At 42.2% G+C, this 26,039-nt stretch overlaps 1 protein-coding gene across 2 annotated transcripts in view; it reads left to right on the top strand.

Annotated features, from left to right (window-relative positions):
- The window catches only part of rab28 (RAB28, member RAS oncogene family), a 49,543-nt gene extending 23,714 nt beyond the window's left edge, over positions 1 to 25,829 (top strand). The window contains exons 3-7 of one of the 2 annotated variants that reach the window (XM_051072505.1): positions 5,673 to 5,761; positions 7,769 to 7,898; positions 20,310 to 20,413; positions 20,507 to 20,584; positions 24,173 to 25,829. In XM_051072505.1, coding sequence (XP_050928462.1) covers positions 5,673 to 5,761; positions 7,769 to 7,898; positions 20,310 to 20,413; positions 20,507 to 20,584; positions 24,173 to 24,265 — 494 coding nt within the window. In that variant the 3' untranslated portion in view covers positions 24,266 to 25,829. The other variant, XM_051072506.1, reaches the window with a different exon arrangement.
- The last annotated feature ends 210 nt before the right edge of the window (positions 25,830 to 26,039 follow it).

Raw genomic sequence — 26,039 nt, 5'->3', positions numbered from 1 at the left:
ATCTATAGGATAAAGTAGAGAGTCGCAACAGGAAGTTACCCCAAAATCTGAGGTTTCAAACAGGAAGTTGGGTTTCCGGACTTTGACGGGCCAGAACCGGCACATGCTTCGACCAAAACTCACAATTTTCGGAGCCAGTCTTCCAAAAAATTCCTCAAGGAGGGGCTGACAACATTTGAAGTGAATCTGGTCACCCGTCTAGAAACTGGACATCACACTATAAATATGTCATTTCCTGCTATAAATAGGTGGCGCTACAACAATTGTATGAATATTGACATATGGATGTGTGCAGATAGGTACCATTAACAATCCTGTAAAGTTTGATGCAGTTTGGACAAAGTATGGCCGAAATATAGCAAAAATAAAGCAACTTCCTGTTTCGTGGCGAGTAATCGAACTTTGAGGGCCATAACTTCCACGCCCTTCAACAAAAACTCAAAATCTGCCGCAATTTAACATCGTCTATGTCTTAAGAACATACTATTAAGTTTTGAAGTCAATCGGATAATGCGTCTAGGACTAGTTCGCGTTCAAGCGACCCTGGAAATGGCCAAAAACACACAATTTTTTCACCTTCCGGTCAAAATAAAAATACTTTCTGTTGGGTTTAGAATATGGCTCCAAGAGACTTTTTGGTGCGTCATGGGATGTTACATATGTGTGCAGATTTTCAGATTTTTAGGCGCAACGGGCTTGAGGGGCTGTTCCGTTTAAAATGTAGGTGGCGCTACCGAGGCCATTTTACCACACCATGCTCAAGACCCCTAAATTATTAAATTTTTCGCCGTGCCTGACGCGTCTGCAAATTTTGGTAAGTTTTCACGCATGTTAAGGCCCTCAAAAAGCCGATCTAAGAGGCGGAAAAAGAAGAAAAAAAATAATAATAATAATAATAATAATAATAATAATAATAATAAACAGACCGAAAACAAGAGGGTCCTTGCAACTCGTTGCATGGCCCCGTTGGGCCCACGCAACTCGTTGCTCGGGCCCTAATAATAATAATTAAAGCTGCGAGCAGCGTTGAACGGGCCCTCGCACCCGGCGCCCGTCGGGGGAGCGGCGACCGCGGGACCCCGGCAACCGCGGGGTCAACGCAGGTCGCAGGGCACACGCTGGCGTAACAGTTCACACTTCCGAGATGTAAAAATTTCAAATAAAAGCTTTTATGCTAATTATTTTCTGTGATAATATTTTTCAGAGCTCATCATCTGTGACAGCTCTTGGCTCTCCTGACTGTAACCTCTCTGTGGCAGCTTCTCACAGACTCAATCAACTCCTCTTCCCCTCCCCCCTCAGACACACACAGACACACACACACAGAGACCCCCTTCCAAAAACCCATCAAAGAGTAATACAATGGCTCCATCTGTAGGATAAAGTAGAGAGTCGCAACAGGAAGTTACCCCAAAATCTGAGGTTTCAAACAGGAAGTTGGGTTTCCGAACTTTGACGGGCCAGAACCGGCACACGCTTCGACCAAAACTCACAATTTTCGGAGCCAGTCTTCCAAAAATCCTTAAGTCTGTCCTGACAACATTTGAAGTGAATCTGGTCACCCGTCTAGAAACTGGACATCACACTATAAAATATGTCATTTCCTGCTATAAATAGGTGGTGCTACAACAATTGTATGAATATTGACATATGGATGTGTGCAGATAGGTACCATTAACAATCCTGTAAAGTTTGATGCAGTTTGGACAAAGTATGGCCGAAATATAGCAAATTTAAAGCAACTTCCTGTTTTGTGGCGAGTGATCGAACTTTGAGGGGCCATAACTTCCACGCCCTTCAATGAAAAGTCCGAAACTTTTGCAATTTAACTTCGTCTATGTCTTAAGAACAAATTATCAAATTTTGAAGTCAATCGGATAATGCGTCTAGGACTAGTTCGCGTTCAAGCGACCCCTGGAAATGGCCAAAAACACACAATTTTTTCACCTTCCGGTCAAAATAAAAATACTTTCTGTTGGGTTTAGAATATGGCTCCAAGAGACTTTTTGGTGCGTCATGGGATGTTACATATGTGTGCAGATTTTCAGATTTTTAGGCGCAACGGGCTTGAGGGGCTGTTCCGTTAAAAATGTAGGTGGCGCTACCGAGGCCATTTTGCCACACCCATGCTCAAGACCCCTAAATTCTTAAATTTTTCGCCGTGCCTGACGCGTCTGCAAATTTTCAGGAGTTTTGACGCGTTTTAAGGCCCTCAAAAAGGCGATCAAAGAGGCGGAAAAAGAAGAAAAAAAATAATAATAATAATAATTAAAGCTGCGAGCAGCGTTGAACGGGCCCTCGCACCCGGCGCCCGTCGGGGGAGCGGCGACCGCGGGACCCCGGCAACCGCGGGGTCAACGCAGGTCGCAGGGCACACGCTGGCGTAACAGTTCACACTTCCCAGATGTTAAAATTTTAAATAAAAGCTTTTACGCTAATTATTTTCTGTGATAATATTTTTCAGAGCTCATCATCTGTGACAGCTCTTGGCTCTCTTGACTGTAACCTCTCTGTGGCAGCTTCTCACAGACTCAATCAACTCCTCTTCCCCTCCCCTCAAACACAAACACAAACACACCCACACACAAACACACAGAGAAATACCCCCTCCCAAAAGGAGATAAAACTCAGTTTTAACTTGAGTTTACAAGCTTTGAGCTTTGAGCAAAAGCATTTTTTTAAGTTCTGTTATTGGGTGCATATATAAATCATTTATGCTTAAACAAGGCTTATAATGAAGTTATTTGAACAGTGAATATCTCATCTGCCTAAAGTCAGGGCGACGCCACTAACCAGCTGTAGGGATGGGTATCATTAGGATTTTATCTTTATCCATACAGACCCCTATCAGTCCAGCTCAGACTGTTACTGGTTTAAGAGAGTGAAGTTTATAGCAATTTGCAAAATTTGGAGATTAGTGACAAACTAACCAGTTAGACTACATACAGACAAGCTTTCATTTTAGCTGTTAGTAACAGTTTGCCATGAGCTTAACCAGCGTGCTGTGCTTCCTGTTAAACATGTCATGAGACTGTGGACAACGCTGAAAATATTACTTTACTAACTACTGGCCAAACAGGCGCTTTGACAAAGAAAAGGTAAAGGCCAGCAGCTTTTACTTTTCAATGCACTTGTCGTCAACTTGAGTGGCTTATATTCAGCTGGTTCACCTCGACGCTGGAGGACCTAGTGAACTTTTCCTGTCGCCGTACACTGAGTAACACGAAAAAATCAGCTGACCCCGTGTGAAATTTCCTAACTGATCAAAACCAAACTGTAAAGACAGCATCAATCCACGCTCAGCTTTGGTCAAGGGGAGACATATGGTAAGATTACATGAATTCATGTAATCTTCTTTGAGACTACAATTTCAGACTTAACTAAGTCATTCACTAGTGTCTTGGCAGCGTTTATGGGTTCTTTAGACAGGTCTCTAACTGGTTTTCTTTCCAGGGTCATTGAAATCTTTGGCTTCCTACCTCTGCCAGGCTTGTTCTGCACAGTGTGGCTCTCCTTGAATTTCTCGGTGGCGCTTCTCATTTGAGTTCTTGACGCTTGGAAATGCTGTTATAACTTTGTATATCCTTCTCCTGCTTCCTAAGCATCGACAATTCTTCAAGTCTACAGTGATTTCCTTAGTTTTTGGCATGATGCTTTCTCAAGTGACAGCTCAAATCTTAACTGAAGTTTTTATACCGCGTGTAAAGCAGCTCTTGGCTCTCCTGACTGTAACCTCTCTGTGGCAGCTTCTCACAGACTCAATCAACTCTTCTTCCCCTCCCCCCTCAAACACAAACACAAACACAAACACACACACACACACACACACACACACAGACACACACACACAGAGACCCCCTTCCAAAAACCCATCAAAGAGTAATACAATGGCTCCATCTGTAGGATAAAGTAGAGAGTCGCAACAGGAAGTTACCCCAAAATCTGAGGTTTCAAACAGGAAGTTGGGTTTCCGAACTTTGACGGGCCAGAACCGGCACACGCTTCGACCAAAACTCACAATTTTCGGAGCCAGTCTTCCAAAAAATCCTCAAGGAGGGGCTGACAACATTTGAAGTGAATCTGGTCACCCGTCTAGAAACTGGACATCACACTATAAAATATGTCATTTCCTGCTATAAATAGGTGGCGCTACAACAATTGTATGAATATTGACATATGGATGTGTGCAGATAGGTACCATTAACAATCCTGTAAAGTTTGATGCAGTTTGGACAAAGTATGGCCGAAATATAGCAAATTTAAAGCAACTTCCTGTTTTGTGGCGAGTGATCGAACTTTGAGGGGCCATAACTTCCACGCCCTTCAATGAAAAGTCCGAAACTTTTGCAATTTAACTTCGTCTATGTCTTAAGAACAAATTATCAAATTTTGAAGTCAATGGGATAATGCGTCTAGGACTAGTTCGCGTTCAAGCGACCCCTGGAAATGGCCAAAAACACACAATTTTTTCACCTTCCGGTCAAAATAAAAATACTTTCTGTTGGGTTTAGAATATGGCTCCAAGAGACTTTTTGGTGCGTCATGGGATGTTACATATGTGTGCAGATTTTCAGATTTTTAGGCGCAACGGGCTTGAGGGGCTGTTCCGTTAAAAATGTAGGTGGCGCTACCGAGGCCATTTTGCCACACCCATGCTCAAGACCCCTAAATTCTTAAATTTTTCGCCGTGCCTGACGCGTCTGCAAATTTTCAGGAGTTTTGACGCATTTTAAGGCCCTCAAAAAGGCGATCAAAGAGGCGGAAAAAGAAGAAAAAAAATAATAATAATAATAATAATAATAAACCGAACGAAAACAAGAGGGTCCTTGCAACTCGTTGCATGGCCCCGTTGGGCCCACGCAACTCGTTGCTCGGGCCCTAATAATAATAAACCGAACGAAAACAAGAGGGTCCTTGCAACTCGTTGCATGGCCCCGTTGGGCCCACGCAACTCGTTGCTCGGGCCCTAATAATAATAATAAACAGACCGAAAACAAGAGGGTCCTTGCAACTCGTTGCATGGCCCGTTGGGCCCACGCAACTCGTTGCTCGGGCCCTAATAATAAACCGAACGAAAACAAGAGGGTCCTTGCAACTCGTTGCATGGCCCCGTTGGGCCCACGCAACTCGTTGCTCGGGCCCTAATAATAATAAACCGACCGAAAACAAGAGGGTCCTTGCAACTCGTTGCATGGCCCCGTTGGGCCCACGCAACTCGTTGCTCGGGCCCTAATAATAATAATAATAATAATAATAAACAGACCGAAAACAAGAGGGTCCTTGCAACTCGTTGCATGGCCCCGTTGGGCCCACGCAACTCGTTGCTCGGGCCCTAATAATAATAATAATAATAATAAACAGACCGAAAACAAGAGGGTCCTTGCAACTCGTTGCATGGCCCCGTTGGGCCCACGCAACTCGTTGCTCGGGCCCTAATAATAATAATAATAATAATAAACAGACCGAAAACAAGAGGGTCCTTGCAACTCGTTGCATGGCCCCGTTGGGCCCACGCAACTCGTTGCTCGGGCCCTAAAGATAACAAACTAGGAATATCAACTCTGAAACATCTATGCCCCCTTTATAGAGCTGATTTCTATATATTTTTTTATCATTTAAATGTCAGATGTCATTGATATTGAAGGTATTTTTGTCTCTTCTCTCCTCTGTAGGCAACTTGAACGTGACCCTGCAGGTGTGGGACATTGGAGGCCAAACGTTAGGAGGGAAAATGCTGGATAAATATGTTTACGGAGCCCATGTAAGTTAACACAAAAGTTAACAAATGCTTTTTATTCTGCCTAACAAACATATATGCATCTCTTTAGTCTTTCATTCCTCCGACATGAAGCAAAAAAAGACACGTCTGACCCCATCAGCCTCAGGAAAGATGATGTTGTAGATGTTTGTCACTATGGTGAAAAGAATCACAGGAGACACAGGAAGAATTAGTTTCCAATTTCCTACCAGTGCTGCTTTGGTGATTCTGGTCAGACTTATTATTACAGCTTTGGCAGCTTCATTCAGAGCCTGCCACTCCCTCCCTATGAAGCCAAATCATAATAAACAGTCATTTGGATTCACAGTGGGCGTAGCAGGTCAATAGAGCTTTAGAGATCAGTGTATTTCTAGTTTTTACAGAGTTGTAGCAGTTAGATCTTTGATACTGCACACTGTAGGTCAATACAGTTATTCAAATACTATATTCTTAAAAATGTACACCTAATTTAAAAATGTATCCAGATGTAATTAAACTTTAAAGAATGTAAATACAAATTATTGAAAGTTTGGGCATAGACAGTTCTCAGCTCATATATGAGAGAAAGTAGGTCACTAAATCATCTGTTTACTTTCACCTCTCATTTAATGACTTGTCTCTCGGTTAACGGAACAATGTGCTAATTAAAATGACAGCTGAGCTTTGTGCAAACACTGCAGTTTTTGTCAGTGCATACCAGTTTGTGCAAGTGCCAGCAACATCAGCGTCCACAGGTAGCTGTGTTACTATAGACAAGTGCTATCTGTCACCTCCAGAACGCCTCTCATTTGAAGAGGCCTACTTAAAGGCCCATACTGCAGCACAATTTCAGGCAGGAGACTTGTCACCATATACAAGTGTATACAAGTACACTTTTGTTGTGTTTGTCTATAGAAGCTGGACAAACATTAGTCGGAGGTTCGTTTCCATTCCGTGAATCTACCCACTTTCACGATTTCACTAAAAATAGTGAAAGTGACATGCCATTTTCTGTGTGTCTCTAAACTGTGCCCTAGCAGTGTGCATATTACCCATGTCTGCAGCACTTCCTTTACTGTCTCTCTCCTCCACAAGCCAAATGTCGTACATCATTGCCACATTACGACACTTTGCTTAGGGAGTTTCTCGTCAGCGCTGTATGGAACTTTCACACCTATTGTTCACCGCTGCGCGTCCTGTAATCAATCATGGCTGTTTTGCAGAGACTCTCAGTAATTGTCAGAGGCGTGAGCTGTCGTCGCAGACCTCTCGTGTTGTGACAGTGCGTGTCTGCCCGAACAAAAAGCAACAGATAGCCCTTCAGTCATGTTGCATCATGCAGTAAAAGTAGAGACAATTTACCTTGGCTCACATTCATTTCCATTCATTTAGAAACAGTAGAAGTTTGAAGTAGCGACAGCAGATAGTTGAGCTATGAGATTATTTGCCAAAAGTTCTTGTATCTGTGTTTACTCCTTGATTAATTTATGTGTTCGTGTAAACAGCTCCTTCTGGGCTGAGTGTTTGCTCAAACATGGCTCTGGTTGTTGTTGCATGACTGTTTCTGTAGCGCATATACAGCGCTGAGGATTACTTAGGGAGGAGGAAAATGTTTCAAGGCAGGCAGCCTTCATTCATTAGCCCAGACAGTAGATAACCAAACCTGACCTCTAGTCTGCACTGAATTTGGAGAGTGCTTACAAAACTGGGAATTATTTATGTGCAAACCACCATTTTCATCTTAAAACAAATCCATGTGAATTCGCACAGCCTTACTCAGATCATAACAGTGCTAAACCTGCCTCAGGTTATGTGTGAGTAAGCGAGTGTGTCCCCCTTCTGTGAGAGTCTGTCCCCTACTCTGAAAAGAGGAGCAGTGCCACCTACTGTTCCCATGCTCACTCAGTATTACTCATGTTAATATGAATGAATGTGAGGTGAATGAATAAGAAATTAGGCTGTGTACTCACATCCATAATTTACCGGTGGGTGATTGTAGAAGTGCTGTTCCTCTGCCCTTTTCCAACGCAGGGTGTTCTCCTGGTGTATGACATTACCAACTACCAGAGCTTTGAGAATCTGGAGGATTGGTTCAGCATGGTGAAGAAGGCCAACGAGGAATCGAATATCCAGCCCGTTGTCTCCTTGGTCGGGAACAAAAGTGAGTATTAGATATACATAAACACACAAACACACATAAATGTCTTGTTTGTCAGCAGGGAAGAACACAGAACACAGTACTAAAAATGGAGTTGTAGTCTATCAAGTCTGGAAGCCTCTTTATTTTCATTTCTACTGAGTAGCAGCAGATGAAGAGAGTTTTTCTCTATTCATTTCACCCTGGCACATTTTTCATTTTGCGTGTCTGTGTTTGTATGTGGAGGAGTGAGTGTTTGATGGTAGCAGACGTGTTTGTTAGAGCACCAGATAACTGATCGGCGTGATAAGCCGGTTGATAAGAGAGTGAGGTCTCGGAGCGATGAGAGAGCTGATGTTTGTGAACTCTTGGGAGTGACGGGCGATGATTTAAGATCCCCGGGCCAATGGACCCAGGGCACCGCTTATCTGTGTGCCCCCTCCTCCCTCCCAGTCAGTACCCCCCCCCCCCCCCCCAAATACGTGCCTGTGCTCCCATCCAAAGTTGTTGGTTAAGGAGAGGAACTCGACGTTAACCAGACGGCTCTCCTCCTATCAGCCTGCGCCCATCCACCCCTCTCCAAAATAAAGAGTAATAATGATGACTCTTTTTAAACATCCCCCCTGACAGATGTGGAGTCATAGCTGCTGCCGTGTTATTGTAAAGCGAGGCGTCAGTGTGTGTGTGTGTAATGGTGACTGTCCACCTTCCCGGGCGATGATGAACGGTCAACAGAGTGGTGTCTGCATACAGGAAGCTCTCGCTAATGTTACTCAACAGGGACCATAGGTCACGGTTTAATTCGCCTGTCTAGAGTAGATTCTCTTGCCTTCGCATCCGTTGCATCTCCTAATGCCCTGGCTTTAACGGTGGGCGCCTCTGTATTTAGGCTAGGTTTTGGGTGTGTGGGTGAGTGTGTGTACTGTAATATTTAAGTAGTGTACATCCCGCTGTCAAGCTCCTCACCCCCACACTCGCACAGTCACTCTCCCCCTAATGGCTCTATTGCTGAGAATGGCCCATGTGTGTTTTTTCTGTTCCTACAGGCTGAAAAAAAGAAAAACAAAATCCCACACAGATTGCCCCGCTAGGAGCAATCAATTACCTCATGAGACTTTATGAATCCCAGGGCCCTCCCATTGACTCCTTTTTTTTTCAGGGAGCTTGAAGAAAGTTAGTCTAGCTATCTTGATAGAAATGCCCACACCTACATTTTTTTAAACTTTTTTTTCTTTCTTGCTGAAGAGCTTCTAACCATTTTAAGTATCATAACATTTTAGTTTTTTCTCCAACTTGAACACTTAGCACACATCAACAATAAGCTGAATATACTGTATGAATACACAGCATTCTTTTGGGAGCGGAGTTTAGATTTCTTTGAAATGGTTCCCATGATGCTGGACTGAGTGAGGCAACATGTTTGTGACAACCGAAATAGAAGCACAGACATAACAAGGAGCTTATAAAAACACTACAGATTTATGTCTCTGTGAGGACTTGTCTTAAGGGAGATTGTGGTGTTTCACCACTCAGAATTTTTAGTGTTTCCACTTAGATAAACTTAAGGTGAACACTGGCTGTACATGTCGTGTGTATTTAGTCGCTAGTTAGAGCAGGCAAGAATTGTACAAATACAGCTGAAGGTTTTTTCCCCGTCTACTAAAAGATGTGATACATTTTAAAATTTTAATTGTAGGCTACAATCAAATGCAACTCTGTTTTTATTATTAACAGTACGTGTGCTGCTGTATGCCGTATGAGCTTAAATTTCCTGAATTACCCCGTGCTTGCCTTCTAGTTTAATTTGAACACTGTCTTCTTTACACCGTGTACTTGTAATTGAGCCTATGGACCAGACTGGTTCATTAATGATGCTGTCCCCTCCTCTCCTTACCCTGCCCTGACTGCCCTCCTGTGCCATGTCACTGCCGCGGAACAACCTTTCCTTTCTTTGGCTTAGCATGGCCGGCTGGGGTTAAGTGTGCTTGTTAAGCACCAGTGTGCTGCACCCCCATGCCCTCTACATGCTGCCCAGAGCCTTGTGTTAAATAATGGCACCACTTGTAACAATTCAGGGAGGAAGCCAATGAAATGTTTTATTGAGGGCACACATATGTGCACACAATTATTTATGCAATGGCATGCACATGCACGCGCACACATGCAGACACTCACAGCTGCACACAGAAACATGCACTTAGGTAAAGCGACACACTTGTGGAGTTTCTGGGAACACACGGGTAATGGAAGAATGCTAAGCTCTTGGTCTGTTTAAACATACTATAACTGTTTATTATAGTGCAGCCCAGTGTAACACCGTATGGTACACAGGAACCTCTCAAGAGAGATGTTGGCTTGTTGCGCAGTCATGTCCTCCACCACTCGAGTGTTTCATTTTTAGTAGACTAATAAGTGCTGTGTGTTTTGAAAAGCATCCAAACGATAAATCTGTTGCTCTTTGCTTAACAACAGCTGCATGTGGCCTGTTAGTGGCTGTTTGCCTTTTATATCAGAGATGGTCTTAAGACACTGATATAAAAAATATGGTGGCACTGTTGGCAGTCCTAATTCGTATTTTGAATCTTTTTAATCTGTTGAAAAATACACGTATTAGCGTTAAATGAGACCACAACCATTTTAAAATGACTTGTGTTACTGTTTGAAATTAGTGCACATATTTCTTTGCAGACATTAAGCCTGTGTCGTTTATCAAACCAATTTGTTTTTATTAAGTGGGGATCGCAGGACCCCTGCTCGCTCCCCACCCATCACCCTTCCAGTTTCTTGCGCTCTCTCCCTCAGGAACTCCAGAGCATCCATCATAGGCTTGTACAGCCCTTATTTGGGTGACTTAAATGGGTTCAGTTCTCTTAACCCCTCCTCATCACTCATGGCTTTTTACTCAGAGGTTCTAACACCGTTCATTGCCGATCCACTCAGGCCTGCCATGGGAAACGTTTCCGTCTGCAGGGAGATAAGGTCCCCCACATCAAGACAATTTGTACACTTAATTATGTCTTACCTGGCTTTCTATTCTGCTCCCCCCTCCCGGGTTCTTCTCCAGGTCCCTATCTTGCACCATCTCTCAAACATACTTGCACATTCGTTTTCATCCCTGCACAAACACTAACTCTTTCAATCACACACTTAGACCTACTCTCAACTCTTATCTCTCACATGTGTAGACTAACACTTCTGCTGTAGCTGCCTTTACTTACAGTGATGTCTTTTCATTGGCTCTGTGTCCCTGTTGTGTTAAACAACATGCGTGTGTTTGCTTTCTGCACGCTACAGCAGCTCTCACTGCATACCGTTACCCGTCGCACTTCTCTCTCCCCAGTTTTCCATTCATCCATGTGAAAGCTAAGGCGAAACATGGATCCCCCCTAACTCTTGATTCTCATGAAGCATGTCCTTACCACCAACATTGTTGGTCTTGAGTTGTTTGCCCTCTTGGCAAGGCCTCAGGTGGAGCTGAAGCCCCTCGCTCCCTCCCCCCTCCCCTCCTCAGCTCTCTCACCCCCGTCACCTCCCTGCCCCTGTAAAGCTGCCACAGTTCCTGTCTGTTCAGTGTAGGCCTGCACATTTCTTAATAGAGAGATGCTCAGAAGTCCAGGAGCGCAGAGGAGCTCAATGTGCTTCTGTTTTTGGTTTAGCTCAAAAATGTTTTTCCTGGCTCAACCCACTCCTACTTAGGTCCTCTTACAACAAACTAAAAGGTCCTAATTGCCCCCAAGGGAAAGGTTTAGCCACAATAGACATGTGGTGGGACAAAAGCCCAGTACTCTTACCCCAGCACCCTCACCCCTCCCCAGATAGAGGAGATGAACACGTCAGCAGTGTCTGTGTTGCACTGTGGGTAGCACGACCACAGGTTCGACACTGTAAAACATTATATATACAGTATATAGACCTAGTAAGGCACGGTGTATGGTTGGGTAAAGATGTGGAATGTTTACAGTTTACAGCAAATCCAGTGTTTCCTGTTTCTCTTCACATTTTATTTAAGGTAAAGGGTCAGCCTAGACGTGTGTATCAAACTGTCTCAGTAACCACAGCGACTGTAGCCTGCTGTCTCTCTGTAAGTCTGGAAAAGATGGGAAATGGAGATTTAGGTTACAACAAGGATACAGAGGGATGAATGAAGAATTACAGCTGTATTACACTGAGGCTGATAAGTCAGTGTAAAATCACAGCTGCAGATGCAGAGACGTGTGTCCAGCAGTGATTAAGAAATACTTTGAGGGGTTTATGTAAGCCCGCTCAGGTGGCTGATCGGTGGTCTTTCCCACACAGAGCAACGCCAGTCTGGTGCTCCTTTGCTCAATGAACGAAATGCTAAGATCTAATTGTAACAACTGTTTGACCCAGCTCTGGTCCCAGCTCTGGTCCCAGCTCTGGTCCCCGCACTCATCCCTCTTGACTCTCATGCCTGTCGAAACATGGAAAGTCCTCATTCATTTTAGTCATCCATAAAGCAAATATTGTTGCACATGCAGTAGATGATCAGTCTTCGAATACCTTCTTGTGTGGTATGTCATGGGCCATTTGAGTTGCACAGCACAGCTTAGCCACCTGACCTGAATGCAGCCTGGAACCCTCATCACGCTCAGGCTGTACTTTCTCTGCTGCTCCACAACATTGATATGGAGGAATTCCTGGAAGGGGCCTTGCTGACACAGCGCTGGGTAAATAACCGATTGATCTGGATCCACAGGCATATATTATAAATGTATGCGAAATATCAACATAGTTTTCCCCACATTTTTTTTTTTTGCCTACATCTACTTTTTTGTGGTGTGAAATATTACGTCACCGTCTCCGCACCCTGCTCCTGCTTCAGGTTTTTAACTTTGTCGATGTTTGCTCAGGCAGTCGTGAGCAGAACACTCTTTCCATGTTACAGTTCATTGCTCTGGCTGCTGTCAAATATGTAGGCCAGTTCAACGCATCGTTGCTCATAGGAAGACTTTATAATTATGAGTAGACTTATAGAGATGCGCCGCATACAATTACGAAGGCTCCCCTGTGCTCCGTATAATTATTATAGCTCATAGTTGCGCTGCCGGCTCACAGAGGCATGTATTACTGCTCGCCCATAAAAGTCCACTTAGTTTAACAGCGACAGGAGAGCTTGGAGGACATGGCCAGTGAAACCCCGGGCAGCGTCTTGTGCGGTCGGCTCAGAACTGGGTCTTTTGTTCACTTTTCACGAGTCCTGGGAGCCTGTTAACCCAGCCTGCAAGGCCCTCGGCCCCATGTTTTACTGTAGCAGTGACAGCCCGGCACTCCAGCTCTCTCTCTGCCTGTGGAGCTACTGCTGGACACTGTCTGTTTTACATTCCCTGACCAGGAGGAGGAAGACCACATTGTTTTACTAGCCGCTGCGGAGTATCTGATTATGTTTTTAAGTGTGAATGCATGTGTGTGTATTTGCACGAGTGTGTGCGTCTGCACGTCGTCTGGCCAAAGAGTGATCAAATGACAGGATGAGCTGTGATCAATGAGCTGTCGACAGAACACTTCTGACCTAGTGGAAAGCGAGTCCCCTGATGGTCCCGGCCCGTTTCAGGCCACCGGGGCAGGGGCGCTGCAGCACAAAGAGTGCTCTGTCTCTGTCAGGATTCCCTCGAGGACTCCTGCACGGGCCCTGCTCACCTCGACAACACCCAGCTACTAACAGCACTTCATCTGTCTGTACTCATTCCGGAGAGTCATGATAATATTACTAACCTGCCTTCAAACTTTAATATCCTGATTATTATTTCTAATTATTCCACCACAAGTTTAGATCGCAATGTCCAGAGTCATTAGTAGCAGTATACAATATTGCGCAACTACACTGATGCTGGAATTATGTTCTGTTAAAGCCAAAGGTAATATTGAATAATTTTAAGTTTCAGGTAATTTTGCCTTAAATATAGATGTTCCAGTCCGCAGAAAATAAACGTCGCCTACTGTAAACAATATCTACACTGTTAAGGTCTAATGAAATGTGCAAGAGTACAGTTTGCATAGTTACTTGACTTCTGAATGACTGCATAGTGTCTCAAGAGTAAAGAAAACAACTTTTTCTGTGGCACTTCTGTATGATACTGTATTCCTGAAAAAAAGGAGAAAAACTGGGAATTGGCCAGTACTTTTTTGAGGGGAAAAGTTATTGTTTGCATTTTCATTATTCCGTCCATATTTTAATACAGGTAGAGACTTATCACAGCCCTTCATATTTCAAAAACCCTTAGTGTTTATGAGCTCTCTCCAAGTCATGTGTAAACCAGTTGGACTCAGTCATTTAAAGGCTTCACATAAATTCCACTAGTCATTTTGTTTTATTAGCCACTCGCGCTGTGAAAGTTAAATCAATGTCTAATTCAATCAGACATCACACAAAATGATTCATTATATTTTTACTGACTTTTTCAGCCAGTAAAGGTTTCCCCATATCTTGTACCAGAAAATTTAAGGGTAAATCAAATGTCACTCACGATTAATCTTAACCTGTTTGCTATCAGACTTTCAGAGGAAATTTTTCTCCTGTTTTTCCAGACTCCTGTGGTTTAATATTAACATGATGAAGTGTCTAAGTGTCCTTCGACTTTGTTGTTTTTTTAGTTCAGGTTGGTGGTGGGATATAAGACAACCTTTGAACCACACTGAAAAATACAGTACATATCACAGTGGTTTTGAATGACTACTTCACTGTAATGTGGGTGATTTGGACTTAATTTTATCCTGAGGAGTTTGTGAACATTGTTTTGAAGTATGGGTCATATCTTGTGCTCTGCCAGCAGATGCATGAGGACTCATATTAGCCAACCACAAACTCAGGAGCAATGCAAGGGTGGTGTTACTGTGGGAGGCAGTTAGGGTTTGGTTCTGACAGCCACCTCCTTTTGGATCTGGCTCTAAGTCAGCACACCCGGACTAATTAAGCTTTAATACTAACAAATGACTTATTTTCTATTAGCTTCAAAGTTGTATCCAGCACACACACACACACACACACATATATATAGAGATTCTGTTGGTTAATGTGCTCTCTCCAGGCACCTGACTGTTCTCTGCCAAAGACTGTTTGTGAGTGAAAAGACAGATCGCTCTCTAACAACACGCTATGACCAGACCACAAGTGAACTGTGTTTTTGTTATTCAACAGAGAGAAGACTATTATCTAAAGACATGATCTAGATACAGGACAGGCCCAGTTAAACTTTTTATTCATATCAAAATAATATTTTGAGCTCATTAACCTCATCTGAATCAGTGAAATGCTACTGAATTGCAGCCCTTGTGGCAGTGAAAATTAGGCCTTAAAAGGAGGCAGTGTGCCAATAAAGGAAGAAGACCAAAAACTGACGTAAACAATGCAGGTTTACAAATATTCAATACAGTTTAGAAAATGTCTGAAGGAAGGAAAGGCGTCCACCTTGTCTGAAAGGCATAAAGGATGCACACAATATTTAGATAAGAAACACTAAAGATGAACAAAACCATCTTGTTCACAATGTAAATCACAGTACTTTTTAAATAGAAAACAATACTAAGAAATAGATAACAGTACTGTGAAGACTAAAATGAGCTAAAAACAGAGATAATAAACAAAGGAATCATGTGCTATAGAATTCATAACAGTCTTGAATTTGTCCAGAAATATAAAATTGCTTAATTTAATTTCCTTTTGCAGTTTATACCAGATTTCAGCTTCCCTCCCATTTCTCTCTGTACATTAGTAATAGACAGCTGAGATAATGATTGCAAGATGAACTCTATCATAAGCTTGCAGAAATGTGACAGACATTTTCCCAGAATGGACTTAAACTGGAGACACATCTCAGTGTACTATGATAAGTCCAACATGTGGGGACATTGTGCTGATGTGTTCATGTGAAATACCGCTGCGTGTAACCAGGATCCTTCAAGACATATGAGAATGTTTTCTGCTTCAGAACTGGTGACACTGTTCTTGTGTTACTTGAATGTTAAAGCAGAGTGTAGCTCTAGAGACTCACAGAGCCCTATTGAATGTCAGAGCTGCAGAATAGTTCTGGGATGTTTTTAAACGCGGTGGTGCGTAGTGAACAATTTGCTCAGACAGTTGTAAGTCATTTCATTAGGAACTGGACCTGGTTTGATAATCCTTGCCCTTGCAGTACAGTCTGAGTTTGTTTGTGGTCGTCATTGAGGGGAAACTGAGGCAAACCCTCTTAACAGAGTCTTAAAGGCATAGTGTGAGGTAATGTTGGAAGTGATAGGTTCTCCCCTGGGGTTGATTAGGCTCAACCCTGTAACTTTCACTTAATGGGATATGACCCCTCAGAGCCCCAAAGTCTCTGACAACACACACACGCCCGACCATTACTACCACACACAGACACGTAGACACACACGCAGTTCACACATTCCTCCCTCAGCCCTCAAACTCCCTACTGCACCAACTGCTGTTTAGTTTAAAGCGAGGCTGCCGGCAATTAACTGTGTTATGTCAAGCTTATTCTCTGGCCGTTTCTCGCTGGGTAAACTGTTCCAATTGGTCCCCAGCAGCCAACTTGGTAGAACAGTAAGTAGGTGTCTCTGTTATCACAGCATGGTTTTAAAAAGCCCACTGAGGATCACACAGTACAGTGTAGGATTTCGGGGCTGGTTGGCCAATGTAGAGCTATTAGCTTATTGTTTTGCCCTGGCAGCATGTGTTGGTGAAGTCTGAGGGAAAAATACATCCTTGAATGTGCACATTGCACAAAAACTCATGGCTGGACTCACAGTTGGAGCATTTTTGCGGCTTGGATCGGCATGAAACTGATTCAATCATCAGTCCAAGTAGCTAGAAAAAGTGCATTACAAAATATTTGGTTCTTTGATGAGATCTCAAAGGTTCAAGCTTGCATAAACACAAACACAATGTCGTATTTTGGGAGGTCACAGCGACCTTGCTGTTTGACCTTTGATCACCAAAATATAATCAGTTCATCCTTGAGTCCAAGTGAACATTTGTACCGAATTTCAAGAAATCTCTGCAAGGGGTTACTGAGATATCGCGTTCAGGAGAACAAGACACCTCCAGCCACAGCTACTGCCGAACGCAGAGGCATAAAATTTGAAATGGGAATACAGAATGGGGAAAAACATCTCAGGAACCAGTGGTTCCTCCCTTCACAACTCTATAAAACCAGTAGCTGTACTACAGTGGCTAATGTCATCAAACATCAGGTAGATGCTGCCTTATAATGCCCTAAAATGCCCTTTAGCATTAGCGTTTGTTCCCATATCATGATACAAAATTGTAGATGTTTAGGTTTTAGAATTGTACACCCCTGATATCCAGGTTCCCAAACCTCCAATAAGGTCATATCCAGATTTCTAGCATTGGATGTTGCATGGTCCATGTAAAACATATATTTGGGATACTCTCAAACACCCGATCATAACCAGGGCTACCTGTGTGCACATGAACATACTCATAGTCTCACCTTAAGTCATTTTGCCCAATAATGATAAAAAATTTGTTGTTAATGGTTTTTCAATTTCAGTCATTGGCAGTTGGTTTGTTTCAGTGAAGGTGAAATAGTAAGGGGTTTTGGTTTGAAAGCGTGCTCTAGGCAGATCAATCCAACCAAAATCCAACCTCCTTACTAATTTCTAAGTTTTTTTAGTGACATATAAACCTCTCTCCAAGTCTGTCTGGTTTCAGGATAATCGGGTCTGCCAGTGAGAGGATTCTTTCCATGAAGGATCCAAGCTGACATCCCCACAGACGTTAACTTGTGGAGAGGAACATCCATATTTTCTTCTCATTTGATTGTGTTCCCACTTATGTAATAGGTCACCACAATAACAAATGGGTTATTTACGGTAAAAGCCTAATTTATCCGCCAGATATTAATCTTTAACTGTTGTCTTGTGATTCACCGCAATGACAGGCAGACCTTTTAAATAAACACTGATGGTGACCAGAGCGAGGGAGGGCCATCGCTCTTGACGAGTGATGATCCCCCTCCACTATCTCTATGCGCTCGGAGGCCTAAACAGTTTATTTCGTGTTTGCAGTCACTTCCTAGGGGTTGTTAAGTTGATGTACAGTTTGACAGAAACAGAAGGAAACCAGATCATCGGAGGAAGATTGTTTTAACCTGATAAGTAGAAATGGGTACATTAGGGAGAAAAATGGAGCAAAACACTGAAACTGTGGGATTAGTCTTGTATTCAGTTTACACAGACAGATGCCACATGCTGCTAAATTCTTTTGTGAGAATGTGGGCCCACCTACGGTATTATTCTATGACTAAAAGGAGCCACATCCTTATTCACAAACCATGAACTGTGACAAGAACATGTACAAAATTAAGGAATGTCATGTTTAGCTGTGTATTTTTCCATTAGAATATATTTTGACAAAACACTGCCACCACAGGGTCAAGGTTAGCAGCTGGCAGAGACTCTCAGTCATATCACATCATCGTCATCAGCAGATAGGGTTTGCCCAGATGTTGCTGAGTTGCAGATGGAAAAAAGTGGTATAGCTATATACATTTATAGCTCCACAACAACTGGACTGATCAAGAGAATATTTTATTATATTGACTGCTTTTTTCATAGTCAAGAATGAAGTTTGAAACTTAACACTGGAATTAAGGCTGCTACTAACAGTTATTTTCATTAGTGATGTGTGTTTTGTCTATGAAATGTTAAATAAAAACTCACATACATTGAATTTTAAATTATATTTATGAGAAAGTCTAGCAGGAATTGAAACAGGAGGATGTTTGGCATTTGTTTTGAAAATTTACTCAAATAATAATCATAATAGTTGCCTATTAATGTTTTAATGAATCATCTAATCCATTATTGACGGATTGCTTCAGCTCTAATTCTGCTTTATAACACACAATTCAAAGGAGACTGCCTGACAGACTGTAGTTTTTAAAGTTTTCCACCTGATGCTTACACTGTACCCACAGGCAGTACAGCTTTTGTACTTACAGTACTGTGCCTTCATCAGCTCCTGAACACACTATGTTAATGTTGGCTAATCTGACTGTGACACATGATTGATAACCTTTCCCAAGTGTGCAGGATCCAAAGGATTAGTTGTGTTTACTTCTAGTAGCATGCTGGGTACCTCCGCTGTTAATGACTGGAATTAATAACCTGCTGACGCCTATGAGACAGCTATGTTTACGTACAGGCACAGACATGACAGTCTGCCCTGGACATTGAGTAGTTGTAAAAGTGTCTGCCCTTGCCCAGAAAGGTTTGTGTTTATATGTCACTTACGATGATGGTAATATTCTATTTAGGTCTAAAATGATTCTTTTAAAATGTATTTTTTTTCTGTCTCTGTGGATTGGCCTTTAACATTTTTGGGTCATATGACTTACTGACATATTAATAATGCTGGATTAGTGCAGTGTTTACATTTCTTTCTCACTATGTATCTGTCTCTCTCTTTCTCTGCTTCTGGCTTTATGCTCCCTCCCTCCCTCACACACACACGCACACTAAGGGGCATGAGAACGGGGTAAATCCTTGACAACTTCAATGAAACCTCACACAAAGAATAAAACTCGGGGGGACGAGAGAAATGCAACACCGTACAGTAGCCTGACCTCCTACAGCTAACATAGTCATGTATGCACCAGATAGCGGGCGTGGCCGCCTTTCTGCACAAAGCCAGTAATAAAGAGCGAAGCTATTCCTTTCAGCAGCAAGACCCCCAGGTGACCTTCCTCATCGACCCCAGTGTGACCCCATAGCAAGGAAGGAGAGAAGCAAAGCGCCCGGTATCAGTGCACAGGAGTCGAATGCACAGAGACACAATCACAATAGCTAAAAAGAAAGGCGCTGTCATTGTGTGCTCACAGTAAATCAGCATGAAGGTGACAGTCCCAGTTCTTGAGCTTGTGTGCCCACCTTAAAGGCCGGCACGCTCATAAGTCAAACTGTTTTCTCCATCTACACTCTCACTGTGAGTGTAGCCTGAAGACTTTGGTCATCCACATATTGTTTCTTAAGTATTTCTCTGCAGCTGGGATGGTTTGTCTGTTTCGGGTCAAACAGAGGTTCATGGCTTCGGGGTGCAACTGTACTAGGCTTACACTGAGGAATGTGTCACATCAAGCTTTAATACCAGCTGGGAAGGGAAGCTCGGGGCTACCGAATTGATCATTTCTATAGAAATAGAACCATCAGTGGACTCTGCAGCTGGGTTTGAAAGCAACATAACAACTGAATTACACTTTGTTTTCACGTCTTTATGTGCACCACCACCATACACTAGGCAGACCCCTTCCATCTTAACTCGAATGTAAACAGTTATCTTTTCTGTTTACGTTCTGATATGCGACAGTTAACCCTGCGAGAGTGCTGTATAACCACCGTATAAATCTGTCTATCTATCTTTTGTGAGTTTTCTCACATCACACTGTGTTTCATCCACAGTCGACCTGGAGCACATGAGGACAGTGAAGGCTGACAAACACCAGCGCTTCTGCCTCGAGAACAGCCTTGTCAGTCAGTTTGTATCAGCCAAAACAGGGGACTCGGTGAGTACCAGCTGATTTAAGAAGTCATAAAAATGTGAAGCACAGAGTGACTTTTGTAATGCTAACCTTTTTTCACGTTATCTCTTTTTGCAGGTACACCTTTGTTTCCAGAGGGTGGCTGCTGAAATTCTTGGTGTAAAGCTAAACAAAGCAGAAATAGAGCAGTCCCAGGTGAGCCATAACAGCGTCAAGGACTTTCTCTCAGATTTCACCAAATTTTCTATGCAGCTGCCTCTTAAGCTACATTTTAAATGGCTAATTTGCTCCTAACTCGGATTGTCCTCTGCTCTGAACTTATCCAGCCTCTGTTTTTAAATTTATAATTGATTGGTAAAAGAGTGATAGTAGCTGGTGATGTTTCTTAGTTTGTCTGTCCTGTAACATTATACCTGAACTTAAAGGAGGTCACAGGGAGTGTGTTAGGTCAATGGAGGTCACCACACACTGTAAAAGACCTTCTGCTGTGTAAACATGAGTTTGTTACGTCTTCCTCCTGTAATGGTCTACCTGCCACTGACGCTGCCCATCTGTAAATACACCCACATTGACCACATTAACGCGTGAAGTCAGAGGTTAAAGGTAGGCAGTTGTAGGGGTGAGGAGGTTAGAATTGGCTGTCTGATTTATTTGGTTTATCTCCCACTGTTTTGGGCCAAAACGGGGTCTCAGCCTGCCAGCCAGACCAATGTGCCCAGTGGTGGCAGCTGTAGAATTTACAAGGTCACCTCCCCCAGAGGCATTAATCCTGGGCCTGATATGACCGGTTGGAGCCACTCTGGCTGGGTAGTGGTTGATGAACCTGGGGGCTACGGAGAGGTCAGGACCTCTCAAGAAGGGAGAGCATATAGGGGAAGGACTGGCCAGATTCTCAAGCCCCTCTCCCCTCAGCAACACTGCTGCTGACTGGCTAAAAATGACCATTGACTAATGGAGCTGTCCATCTACTTTCTTCTTCCTCCTCTCCCTTGATAGCTCTGTCAATAAAGCAAAGTGCTTTAATCCAGGCTAATCAACACTAGTTCTACAACAACAAAAAAAGTATTTTTCTAGAAATCTTGAAAGCATAAAGACACCAGGGCTTTCCAGAATCCTCTCACTTGAAGACAATCATTTTTTTCCAAATTCTGCTATTTTTAACCATGTTTTGAACACATTCAGTACATACCAAAGGTCTACTGGTTTGGTCTACAGCTGCTACCAAGTATTATTTCCATTACTGATTCATCCAACATTCATTTTCTCAATTTTTGTCCAATCAACAATCCAAAGCCAAAAGGTAATAAGTTTTAAATGATTAAAAAATAGAAAAACAGGAAATTCTCACATGCAGGAAGCTGGAAAATAAGAATGCTGGGCATTATTAAAACAGCTGCAAAAAAGACAACACTGATACAGAGCTGAGGCTTTGAGCATTTCATGGCTTCAGGTCTGGCCGTGGGGCCGGCGAAGCCTCATTATCAGTTGTCAGGTTTAGAGAGCTGAACATGAGGGTCACAACCCCTGACAGTATTATATCTGCCTGGCAGCCCTCTCCGTCATGGTCCTCTGTCTGCTAGATCAGATACAAAGGCCGCGGATCACTCACTGACTCCAACACCAGGCTTCGGTCAGCTCGTTAATCAGACAGCCAACCAGGGCCTGGTATTCAGCCATGTGGTCGCCTCTTTTCTGTGGTTATTTATGGAAAAGGTCCGGGAGACCGTTGGACCATTAAGATAAAGTGTAGACTAATTTGAACTTGAATTCCCAGGTTATATTCCATTGGTTTCCAACAGAAACTTCAAAATGTCCTACAAGGTGTAAAGTTTTCCATAAAATTGTTGTAGACATATGTTGGTCAGAAAAAGGGATAAAGTGGTACATTTTATATCCTTGTAAACTGATATGTGTGAACTGGTTTGAGGACAAAACCAGCAATTTCAAGATATCATGGTTTGTTTGTTTGTTTTTTTTTTTTACCATTTATAGACATTTTACAACCAAACAATCAGTTAACTGAAAGGTAATCTACAGACTACTTAATTATGACAATAATAATAATAACTAGTAACAGCCTTCATTTACAGTGTTTTCTTATGTCTCTCAACTTTAAGTGTTTGTGTCATAGTTCTAATTGGAAAACTGAATCGCGTCAGACTCTGGCTTCAACATTAATTTCTCGTTTCACGTGTTTGCTCGCTGTGTCCGTTATTGCCATGCTTCACTTTTTTGTCTGTTTCTTACATTTCTTGTTCATTTCTCTCCCTCCATGACCCTCTCCTCATCCCTTCCCCCCTGACTGCCCTAACCCTGTCTGGCTTTGGTCTTCATTGCTCTCACCCTCATCCCCCTCTCCCATGCCTCTGTCCTTTTCCTTTTCCTTTTTTTTGTCTCTTTGCTCACCACCGTCACTCCACTGTTCTGATGTGTTGTACCTGCTCAGAGGATCGTGAAGGCTGAGCTGGTGGACTACCCGCAGGATGAAGGCCCAATTAGACAAGAAAACACCCAGCAAAGCAAAATATGTTCTGTTCAATAGCTGGAAGTATGTTTGTACAGTTAACACAGATATATTTCAGTCAATCTGTCATATATCTGTTAGAATGGAGAAACAGTAGCTTTGTAGTTAATGGTAACTGATGTATTTAATGTCAATATGGTTCAGATTAGAGTTCTAGAAAAAGTAGAGAAACCCTTTAGATTAATAGAACATGATCACACCACCTCTGTTGTTATATTGTCTTATCATAGAGTTTATAGTATTTAGCCAAACATTTAGCTTTTTTGCTAAGTGTTAGATTTGATATTTGTCAATTAATTATAAAGCTATGGCCAAGGAGATGGTTAGCTTAAGACTTCCTGCAGTCTCAGCTGGTTGCTTAATGTCAATGTGATGGCAAGTCACACTACCTGGCCAAGAAATAGTCCATTACATTACTACCTTTAAAACAGTAACTTAAAGTTCAGACACTTAAGTTTATATACAGATTTAACTAACAAGATAAAACATGTTAATTAGTTTGTGCTGGTAGGTGGATTTTTAGGATTTAGGATTGATGAGAAGATGTTTTGTTTTTTAAGTCTCTGTGTTCATCTCTCAGTACTTCTGTAGCTTCTACCTGCATCTCTGTGGTTTGTTCCCTTCTGTGTTTTCAGTCTTATCAGTTACTGCCAATGCAAACCATTTAATGCTGTTGCTGGTTATATTAAAAGCTGTCTGGTGGAATGCTGTTATTGTGAAGAAGTTACTGGAAATGCAATGTATTTTGTCTCCAAGTTAGCTGACTAAAAAACAGATAATCTACCAGACACAGATTTATTCTACTCTATATGATCATCAGATGGGTTTTAAATAATACAGGGAGGAATATTATAAAGAGTAACAGCTGTAGGTGACAGGCTTTTGCTTTGGTTTGTGACGAGCCGTCGGCTGCTTTCTCAAGATGCCTATTCATGAACTGCTGCTTTATTAAAGTAGATACTGTTTGGCAGTTGATTGTACATGTTGTAGTCTGCGGTCTGTTAGGCTTTAATCCACTGTAAACGAACAGATAATCTCATGTATAGTAGATTTTCTCAGTCTATATAACTCTGTAAAGCTGTAAAGCTGAAGTGGACTTAATTTTATCTGTACCCTGGGTGGAGGTTCTTGTTCCTAAAACCTCTTTTAAATTATGTAATTAAGTTATTATGCTATTTAACATTGTGATGATTTGACTCTTTGTTTGTATTGCTGTGGAAGCTTTTTAACTGTGTACGTGTGTGTGTGCATCTTTTCAGCGTGTGGTGAAGGCCGACATTGTGAACTACAGTCAGGACACTGTGGCCAGGACAGTCAACCCTCCCCGCAGCTCCATGTGTGTGGTGCAGTGACCCCCTCCAACCAACACACACACACACACACACACACACACACACACACACACACACACACACACACACACAGACTTAAAGATGTAGAATTATCTTCAGTCAGTATTCCTCATTTCAGGGTTTTTTTTGGGTTGACTGGATGAGATGTGTTCAGAGTGTGTTCTCTGTATTCCTGTGTGCCAGTTGTATGGGCGAGATGAAGAACAGACTGTGCGGTTTCAAGGCCTTGGCCTGTTGTTCGGACATTTAGCAGGAATGATTTCTAGGGCGGTTCACCAAAAAGGAAACTGGACCTCAGTTTATTCAAGTTTACACGCAGCTGTCATTTTATTTCTATGGCTCATTTTTAATATATATATAAAAAGACTCTTTAAGCAATCACTTGATTTATGTGTTAGTATGGTTTAAAAGGGGAAGACTACTATAATCAGTCATTCTGGTAATTGAAAATATTTTTATATATACATTATCTTCCTCTGTTATTGCTATTAGCAACGTTTGCTTTAAAGATCAGATAAGCCGCAGTATATTTCTGAAGACAACACCATCAACACTTGTTGTCTCTGTCCTTACAAAAGCAAAGTGGATTCACAGTAAGAATTAATGGGACGTGGACAGGGAGGTGAAAGCAAATACTCTCTGATGAATATATTAGAAATTGTTTTATGTCTGTGGTGCTCCTCAGTTGAACAGAAAAGGAAATAGGTGTTAAAATGCTGTAGTGGACTGAAATGAATCTGTTTTCAATTTGCCAATTAGGGGCTTGCACTAGCAGTGCGGTGATGTGAACTGTGTACTGTTATTTTACATAGAAATATTTCAATTTTCCAATCTTAAATCAATATTTCATATTCTTTATTCCTCAGATTATGTCCAAATCAGTTGCATTTCTCAAATAGTATTTGCGTTCTCTAGATGTTTCCTGTAATAATTTAGCGTTACATGTTCACCCAGTGTGACATTGCCGGGGTCGTCCTGAACAGTTCAGACGCTGTGCTGATAGTGTTGAAAGCGTTGATAAAGCTAGACGAATGTGACTCAGGAAGCACCTGAGTGTTGAGCTAAGCTGAAATGTACAACATTTTAGTAGAGGTCTCTACATAGCCTTATTCAACTGTCCGTTATAGAACAGAAGTTTGCATTGAAGAAAGGCTATGACGCATTAAATGTTTCATAGCATCTTCATTTTATCTACATTAGCCTGTTTTTCAGTTTGTGCATTAGTTAGAGACGACAGATATTGTAAGTTCAACCTGTTTTGTCAAAGTAGTTTCCACAGGATAGTACATGTCGGCATGATGGGATTTAATGTGGTGTCCTCCTATCGATTTATCTGCCATATGTGTAAAATATGTGTTTGTACAATAAAAGCAATCTCCGCTTCATTTCAAAGCTGCTTTCATTGATTGAAAATCTGAACACATCTTGTAAATTCTGATCATGTAAACAACATGTACGCTTCAAAAAGAATATATGAATGTACAGTCTAAAGTGATGTTTAGTTGACGTTATACAGCAACACAGGTTTGTGTTTCTAAATAAAAATGCTTCATGGAAAACACAATTTGTGCAGTGCATCTGTGAATACATACTGTGTTTAAGATATTCTTTGTGGAGTAAGTCACTGAAGTTTGAAAGATTTTTACACAAGATACGTTGACTTAGGATAACTTAAGTTAATCGGTGACACTTAATTGCACATAGGTGTCCGTGGATGTTTGTCTATGTGTCAGCCCTGTGAAGACCGGCAACCTGTACCCCACAAAGTGAGAAC

Source organism: Lates calcarifer, linkage group LG8 (genome assembly GCF_001640805.2).
Source record: "Lates calcarifer isolate ASB-BC8 linkage group LG8, TLL_Latcal_v3, whole genome shotgun sequence".
Classification (NCBI taxonomy): Eukaryota; Metazoa; Chordata; class Actinopteri; family Centropomidae; genus Lates; species Lates calcarifer.
This window is presented reverse-complemented; position numbering and strand designations above follow the sequence as displayed.